The sequence below is a fragment of the Lytechinus pictus genome, chromosome 14 (assembly GCF_037042905.1).
Source record: "Lytechinus pictus isolate F3 Inbred chromosome 14, Lp3.0, whole genome shotgun sequence".
NCBI classification, from domain to species: domain Eukaryota; kingdom Metazoa; phylum Echinodermata; class Echinoidea; order Temnopleuroida; family Toxopneustidae; genus Lytechinus; species Lytechinus pictus.
The window spans coordinates 13,539,172-13,548,910 of record NC_087258.1 but is presented as its reverse complement, the minus strand read 5'-3'; the positions used below and the strand labels follow the sequence as shown (position 1 = coordinate 13,548,910).

The 9,739-nt window shown below is 36.4% G+C and overlaps 1 protein-coding gene across 1 annotated transcript; it reads left to right on the top strand.

Annotated features, from left to right (window-relative positions):
• The first annotated feature begins 386 nt into the window (after positions 1-386).
• Positions 387-4,530, top strand: LOC129276594 (late histone H2A.1-like). The gene is made up of 3 exons (XM_054912980.2): positions 387-1,094; positions 1,986-2,188; positions 2,739-4,530. The coding sequence occupies exons 1-3, from the start codon at positions 986-988 to the stop codon at positions 2,826-2,828; spliced, it is 402 nt and encodes a 133-aa protein (XP_054768955.1). The 5' UTR covers positions 387-985; the 3' UTR covers positions 2,829-4,530.
• Positions 4,531-9,739: the final 5,209 nt, after the last annotated feature.

Sequence of the window (9,739 nt, the reverse complement as noted above, 5' to 3'; positions counted from 1 at the left end):
CAGATTTGTGGGGAATGAAAAGAGACGATTTTCACAAACTTGATAAAGAGGTAACTCCATATAGTTTTTTTTAATAAACCAAGTCCACACATTGGTATTCATAATGCATATAGCATTTTCATTTATTATGTGGTGTACGATAAAACAACAATGGGGATAAAATGCCTTGCTCAAGGCATATGCCGTGCCGGGAATCGAACCCTGATCCACGGATATATCCAATCCAAGCTATTGGGACTAATATTATAGGACGTCACCCCCGTCACCTCGAGGTCTGTCTCACCCCCCCCCCCCCCCTCCGCATCACCATATCAAAATACCCGGGCGTCTCCCCTTTATGGTAATCACTAGTGCATTACATGTAATGTGGTAAATTTACGTTCTTGACAGGTGAACGGAACGTTATATCCAGTCATTTCACCAAGATACCTGCATGCCTTGAATTTGAACTAAACACAAAACGGTTCCAATGGGCAATCTTCAATACTTTCTTCGTTGCATGCACATGACATAACACAATCAGTTAACAAGCATTTTCAGATGCCTTTCCCGAAACGAAAAGAAACTTTCATGTCACAACAATACAAGGCATTCTAAGAATGACACTCGCTTGATCAGTGTCAATTAAACTATTCGATGCATCTGTGACGCCAATCTTATTCTTGCTTTGTTGTACAAGCGTTAAACACTTCCCCTGCTCTTGACTGTACCACGAAAATTAAATATCCATACGAGTCAGTGCCGTTCACAGTCCTTCAATGTATTAAACCGCTTCAAGCTCTCGGCCACACCCAAATCTTAAATTATTCTCCGACCGTAACCCCGATAAAAATTCTGCATACTTGAAGAAGACGAAAAAAAAAATCATTCCAATACTTAGGTAACCACAACTAATTTCTTCATTCAGTGAAAAGTTCCTGGGCAGAGCAGACGGACAACTTCTCAGCATCTTTGTTAAATTTTGGCGGGAATTTCTTTCAGCACTATGAGTGGACGCGGGAAAGGCAAGCCAAAGTCTACCAAGTCAGTCACCCGCAGCTCCCGGGCTGGTCTTCAGTTCCCTGTCGGTAGAATTCATCGGTTCCTCAGAAAAGGTTAGATAAATGAGAATCATATGTATTGATTTCACCTACACCATGTGCACGATTACATTAAGAGATTCCAAGTGATATATTGAAATTGCGGGGTCAGGAACTGTGCCCCAAAAAAATGCTTATACCAGGGTTTTAATTTGAAAAAAATATTTTCGATGGAAACTTCAAATATGAAACTGGAAAAGGTGATTACTTTATAATACCAAATATTTGCACGGAATGTGAACAAGGCTACATTGAAGTGCGTGTTTCTATTTAAAGAGTAACAAGGTAATCTGTAGGTTTCATATTTGGATATTTTTGGGTAAAAATGTAAGAAGGTTGTGGAATATGAGTTTAAAACTAAATTGTCAGATGGTATGTAAGAGAAGAAATAAGAGGAAAGAGGGGGGGGGGGTGGGGCGAAGGGAGGCAAGAAGGAGGGATGGAGATGAAAGTGATGGAGGGAGAGGGATACAGGCCACAGGAAAAAGTGGGGAAAAGAAAAAAAAGTGAAGATTTAATTGGTATCTTCTATAACTCGTAGAACGTCAACGCAAGTCCATTGCCGTATTCAGGAATTTTGTTTTAAAAGGACAATAATAGGGAAGAAAGCATTTGTTAACCCCCACCCCCTCACCAACCTACTTTAGTAGCAACCAACATCGATAATGAATTTGACTGGCCCGGGGAGGGGGTTGACCTGTTTGTCTCTATGTTGGGGATTTGAGGGGAGTAGTTTCTATCGCCAAAGGGCCATAGAATTAGACTATTTCATAATTCATTTCTTTTCTACTGCCAAATATATGCCTTTATAGAAAATGTTTCACAACCGTACGAGACACGAATTACTCCCATGTGATTTGCATCCTCATTGTCAACATACTTTCATAAATCTAACTTTTCTTTCAGGCCAGTATGCTCATAGGATTGGTGGAGGAGCGGCTGTATACCTAGCTGCTATACTCGAGTACCTCTCGGCAGAAATCCTGGAGCTTGCCGGGAATGCAGCCCGGGACAATAAGAAATCTCGAATAATCCCGAGACATCTCCAGTTGGCAATCAGGAATGACGAAGAACTCAACAAACTCTTGAATAATGTCACTATCGCATCGGTATGTATCCTAATGACCTCACATGTTTAAATAAAGAGTCGCGAATTTTCAAGAATAGTTCCTATTATGGAAAGTCAGTGATGTCATGATTTTTTTATTTGAACTGTACACGTATTACCTTTGAAAACAAGGCGAGCATCCTGATTGGTCAAAATGATGACATCTGTACATTACAGTCTACAGACTATTTTATATCGCAGGACGATGTATGCCAATGGGATTGCAATGAGATGGGATATTTTTTTTAACGTTTTTCTACACTCTTATTGAAAACAACAACAAGGGGTACGTATATGTGTGAGGGTGTATGTGTGTGTGTGTGTGTGTAGGGGGCGGGGGTTGAAGCCCCCAACCTCCGCTCCCAAAGCCCCTGCTCTCGATATTAGTAATAAGCTGAAAATCAGCGAGTTTGAATGTGAAATCTATCTTTCCATTTATTTGCTTTAACTATGTAAATACTGTTTCACGAAGATAAAAAAAAATGTTTCAAAGTGCAATGCTTATTTATAAATTGTTGAAACTAATTTCCGTTTTGTATTTTCCTCTCTAGGGTGGAGTGATGCCCAACATTCAGGCAGTACTCCTTCCGAAGAAGAGCGGAAAAGCAGCGAAGCAGACTGGACCGAGTATGGAGTACTAGCTGCATTGACCACCGTCACCCTTCCGGCATCCCCTCGGCACTGCTCGGCATGGCATGCTCGGAACATTTCGGTATACTTCGTCAACCTGTTGGCACGCTATTGTAGGCGGCTCGTCCACACTTTTCACCCATCGGCACATCATTGCGGAGTCATATTCATCTTCTCAGCATCTCTAGATGTTTGCCCCTCATCCGTTTAGAAACTCTCCGGCCTTCTTCCGCCACCACATCGTCACTTCTTCGCTAGCCCTCGTTTTCATTCGTCATATTTACGTCACCATTCTTGGTATTCGTCATCCTCGCGATAACTTTCGTCATCTTCTCAGTACCTTGTGACGTCTGCCTTCATCAGGTTAGAAACACACCGTTCTTTCGTCATCATCTCGTCACTCTTGCTTGCCATCGATGTCTTTCGTCATCTTTTTCGGCACCATCTTCGGCATTCGTCATCCTCTCGATAATTTTCGAAATCTTGTGTATCTCTACACGCCTATTATCATCCGGTTAGAAACGCATCGTTCTTTCGTCATCTCTTTAATCTTTCGCTATCCCTCGTCTTTTGTCATCTTTTCGGCAACATCTTCAGCATTCGCCATTTTCTAGATAGCTTTCGTCTTCTCAGTACCTCTTGACCATGTTGACGCCTGTCGTTGTTAATCCCTCGTCATATTTTCAGCACCGTTTGGGCACGCTCGGAAAACTATCTCGACAGACTCTCGTCTTCTCGGCATCCTTTCGACACACTCATGACACTACTTTGCCACCACCTCACGACACTACTTTGCCACCACCTCGAAAGGGAAGCCTTCTTCTTAAGACGCCGAGTAGCATTTTGGTTCACACGATTCGGGAGACTTTAAATTTGTTGGGTAACCTGTGATATCCCAACAAGTAACTGCATCGCGAACCGTTAAGGTTTCTAGCTTTCCATGATTATTGTCTCGACAGGCTCGAAACAAATATCTAAAAAGACATAGTTATTGCTCATAAATCGGCCCTGTATTACGAGATTGATCTTACGTAAAATATACATTTGAGATTAATCACAGCGTTGCAATTGATCCGAGTCGATCACAACTCTCATGATAATGGGTTCAGAATCTCGTCGGTGGGAGCGAGTTTACAATGATCATAATGAAGAAATCATCTTAACATCTCAGAATTATCGCGCTTTGACCAAGAAAGCCTGTCAAAGTTGCGAAATACTGAAACTGTGTGCACGATTTCAGATGAAAATGCATACTTTGCCAAACATTTTACCATTTCTGATTGAAATACTGTATAGTGGTATGATAATGTATAAATTGCCATTTCAGAGAACAATTCTTGCATTCATTTGATTAGTTTTCGGCTGTGTACGATGTTCCAATCTCCAAACACAGTTGTCGACAAAATGGCTTTGATCTGTTAAATATGTTTAGAGTAAGTCAAGAAAATTTTATTCATATTGCATTTTTAACGATTTTGGTTTACGGGAGTGAACGTTTTAAACACATACTTCAGACATTTAGGCGTCATATATTTAAAAATATCAACTTTCTTCTAGATATCACTCCCGTTTTCTGTAGATAATTAATATTCATGATAGGTAGTGATAGTATTTTTGTTTCTTGTTCTCAGTTGCATGTGGGACTGTTGTGATGTTTTTTTTTTTGCGTTATGTATGTAATATCTGTTAAATAAAGTTTTATCAAAAAAAAAATCTGGATCAAATCTCGTCATTATTCCGTAATTGAATCATGGGTAGTTTTATGTACTACGATTATGGATACAGTTATTTGTAATTATATTCAACATGCGTCGAATGTTGCTATTTGATTGTTGAAAAACCGAATCACGTGATAAATAGATTTTACCAATCAAACAAGCGATTTTCTGCTTTTCGCACCCCCAAAAAGTGAAAAGAAAAGAACATAATATGCCTTCATTTGATGACATTTTTTTTTGGAGACCAAACGTTTTTCAGTTATTAGTGGACATTTTTTATTTGTCCAATATGTAGGACAAAATGCAACCCATTTATCAGTTTGCGGTTGTCAGTTTTTTTAGACTTATATGCTCCCTGTGTGTAGTTTTTCTGATGCGGAATATAAAACAAATAATCACCTTTTGGTTTCAGTTGAGACAAATAATCACTTCTCTCGGCTATATTATACGAGACATTATACATACAACATGATACAATCTCCGCTTCAGGAAAAGTAAACTTATCAAATTCGCCTTTTCCTTATGTCGACGTCAACAACTGTATTTGCTTCGTCATGATTATCAGTCTTTCTTCCTCCATTTTTATTTCTTCCGTTCGCCCCTTCCCCCTCTCACAATCCTCCTTGGTTCCTCCCTTTTCCTCCATTCTCGCAGCCCACTGTTCTGCTTCCCCCTTTTCTCTCCGTCTTTCAACCAACTTTCTCATCCCCCTTTTTCTCTCTTTCTCCCACTCTCCCTTGCTCTCTCTTTCTTTCTGTTTGTGGGGGGGGGGGGAGAGGTTCGTCAGAGAGCAATATTCTGTTTATTTTGGTATCGGGACCTTTCAAAATTGGCATGGTAGAAGAAAATGGAATTATCCATTTTGTTTACATAGTGTTTATTTCATTATTATAAGCCAACTAACCAACTAAATTAAAAGGTGTAGTTTAGAATTTTTAGGACTAAATACATATATTTTGAAAATATCAAAATTTACAATATTCTCCTATAAAATGAAGTAAGCAATCCATTAAAAAGTGTTGGCCCAAAGGAAAGGGGGGGGGGGGATATTTTCGGGTATTTCGCCGAAGCAACCCTTGCTTTTCCTTACCAACATGAGTAAGATGAGGGCACTCTTTAACATATTGTCGAGTTCCAGACCAAACAGATCAGATGGCAGAACGCATACACTAATTTTCCAAATTTAAAAAAAGAAATGGAATTTATGACGTAAAACATAATCCCTTAACGGGGATGCGAAATCGCTAGAGACGTAAAGAAAATGTTATTGAACTATTGCAATACAGTGACATGTATTGTTGTTTCACAATCTGTCATAAATATGCATTGGAATTCTACATGATCAGACAAGTATACAATGTAGTGCATAATGTTATATTCCCTACTTTTCCCTACCCAATGTTATATTCCCTACTTTTTCACTACTAAAAGGGGTGGGCACCCCCCCCCCCGCTTGTATAGGACCGTTTGTCTTTACAGACCAAAAAATTATTTTAATTGGATATATTTTCCCAATTCATGGACATATGCCCTATCGCAAGTTTTGCAACACAACTGTATTATAAATAATAAACTGTCTCTCAACTCCTCATAAAAATTGTTTTTCTTGTCTCCCTTAGGTGACCTTTATAAAAAGATTTGAATAATTGAATTTACCTCCCTATACATTTTTCTTATCTCCATTCAAGTTATGTTTACTCTCTTTCACAACAGAAGCATGATTTAAAACTCAGAAGAAACTACATTAATGAAAACTTGAATTCTTTTATCCAAAGAACTTTAATTAAATATGTCTTTTTTAACAGAGGCGACTGCAGAAATTGTCAGCATGAATTTACAGAAAAATAGCCAAACATACAGAATTATACACTATTTGATCAATACAGAATTTAGCAACCAATCTTTCAGTATATGCCTCAATAGAAATTGGCACTTGACATTGTTTTTTCAAATATATATAAGTACATTGTTACTAATTGAGTAAGCATGATTTACTTAAAGAAATAGTATTAAAAACTTCATGAAAGACTCGAGCGGTATCAACTTGGAATGGCTGAAAAATTTATGAATATGCAGTCAAATAAGTAATGAAAGTCAAAATATGCAAGGTAAAAAAAATTATTGAAGTGATATTTCTAACTGGCAAAACGAAAAATAAATAAAATTAATGTAAATGTACACTGGCCTAATAATTTTGGCTCTCCAATCTTTAATAAAATCCATAAAAAATACATACCCCATTTCGCTGCACAACATGCAAATCTAGCGAAGATTGAAGTTGAATAAAGCAGAGGTTTTGAACTGAAAAGGGGGTGATTTTGCTCAACCTACTAAAAAGGGAATTTCTTTTCCATATAGGGGAAATGAGGTAAAATTATAAAATTAGAAAACCAAGTACCGTGAAAGGATTTCAAACTTAACTTAATTCAAATTATCTACATGATTCAGAAGGTCTATGCTCATAAACAATATCCTAACAAAGCTTTTAAGGTTATTGCAAGTTATCTGAAAACAAAATCATTTTGAAAATTAATTCTAATAAACTCATCTCTCATGATCATCTAAACAATTTCAAGAAGCTCTCCATCGCTAAATACATACATGTACTTTATATCTGCTGAGTTAAAACATTGCTTTTTAGAATCAAGTAGCAAAAGAGCTACATGTATTAGCCAGCACAGCTATATATATTTTGTATAAAAGATCTTCTATGTACATATTTTATGCCATTATTATCATCAAGATTGAAATATATGGTGCAAAGCATTTGGGAGGCTTACAAAAACTGCATACATGTACACAAATGATGACCCCATTTTCGAGTTAAAAACATTGCTTTTTGATGATAAGAATGGCATAAAATATGTATAGATCTTTTATACAAAATATATATAGCTGTGCTGGCTAAGTACATTTAGGGAATTCATCAAATTTCAAGGCACTTTTTTTCTTTAAAAAAAAAACCCACTAGGGTAGCAGACTCGACAAGCTTTTTTTTTTTTTTGCTTTTCCCTAAATTCCTTTATTATGTTAATGTCAAAAATATTATTTGTATATACCATGTACATGTAGAAATGTGAGCATTACCTTCCTCGGCATGTAAATTTGTGTATTTTATATGGAATTACTAAATAACTGAACTGAAACTGAACTGAAAAACAAGGACAGTTACCATACATATACTATACGCAGACCACATGACTATATTCATAAAACTCATTTAAAGTTTGCAAACATAACATGACTGATGGAAATATATATTAAATTATTACAGTAAATAGTGGTAGTAAAATACAAGCTGTGATAGGCTAGATTGGTACCACGTGACCTCCCTTCAAAAAGTTATATTGTACATATGTACAATATAACTTTTGATTTTTGGAGGGTAAAACCCGTGTTAAATGAATGGGGAGAATATTGATTAATGGCAATGCGCATTTAGCCAGTAAGCCCTGCACGTCTGCATTTACTAAGCAAATGCAACTATGCAATGCGTTGAATCTTAATTTTCATAGTGTCGTCATCTTTTCCAGACCCATGTACATGTAAGGTACATTATGGACGGTACATTTTGGATGGTACATGTGCAGTGGTACAAATGTTTGACATTCAGCCTCCCATTTTCTCACGTACAACAAGCTAAGAAGGCGGTGTACAATTTACAGTGTACTATAATAAATAGTGAATGTTCTATCATACAATATCACTGGACTATATGAACTCCAAATATAAAATTATCCCTCATGAAGGTCTATTTCACCTCAGCCTTCAGCCTCAGTGAAATAAACCTACACTCGGGATAATTTTATATTTGTCGTACATATAATCCATTCCAATATATTGTTCAATAGATTGTACACTATAATATTCCATGGATGCATTGATAATCCATTACCAAGATAAATTCACTAACAATTACAGTTGTCCAATATTTCATAGAAAGCTTCATTAATATTAACAGCTTATAAACCAAAACTTTAACTAAGTGTAAATGCCAAATTTCAGAGGCAATGAATACATCAGGGGTGTGAGTGGTCACAAATAAAAAGATCTGAAAAAAGCTGAAGAGTGTTGAAAAAGTCTGAAATAGAAAGAGCTCCCATACTTTTTGTACAGAAGAAGGCCAAAAATAAGCTGAAATTAAGCTGAAAATCAAAAAAAAAAAAATCTGAAATCAGCTAAAAATCTGAACTCTCACACCCCTGATACATGTTAATTAGCCTTGGAATAGAATATTTCTAGATGGATCCAGGCGCTATATAAATGCCTATAATTATTATTATTCATTACAATGTTCACAAATGATCAGAGCTTGTGCATAATTCTGGAGTTTTCATTACAAATTTATAAGTTAGACCATAACATTAAAATTTATTACTTTTCTTATCTCTTTGGATTTGAACTTTGCATATAATATATGCTTTGATTTGTTGTTTACATTATGGCCAAGAAAACTCACTCCCAGCCAGTGTTCAATAATTTGATTTATAAAAGATTTGAGCATATATCTTTAAATATACCTTCATAGATTTGTGCAATATTACATGATGAGTGGTATTTCATAAGGCTATTCCTAAGTTATGCATACATGTAACTTTGTGCATGACTGGTGACCTGGCCCTGTCTTACAAAGATTTAAGATGGAATCGATCAACCTCAACTGCATGGAAATCCATCAATGTCATAATTGATTCTACAGGAAATTTGCTCAATGTCCTATGTAAACAAAGAAAAGCACACTGAATTTTCAAGAAAAGTTTTCAAGAAAAGGATGAGGGCATGCATACACAGCATACCTACAAAATATTTTGAACAAACATGCAGTTTAGATGTTGATGTTACTGGCTTTGTAAGACGGGGGCTTGTTCTTGGATGCCAAATCAGATTCTCAACCAATTTTCTTTCCGTCAGTTTATTATAAGTTAAAATAAAAGCCAATTTCATTCATTGAAATTCTATTTGTTACCAAGCATCTGAAAGAAAAGTTCAAAATTTGTCCTAATTTGAACAGGGCTTTTGGAAATTCAATCCCTAAACAAGAAGATATGGATTTCATTTACAACAGGCAAAGGGTTACCAGTCATGTGTTCAGTTGTGGGCAAATTGCGTACGTATATCTCTATGAAACATAACCAATGATTCAATGAATATCTATGGCAATTATACTGAAACAGTGGATTATCTTGTACTGCATACATTATTCA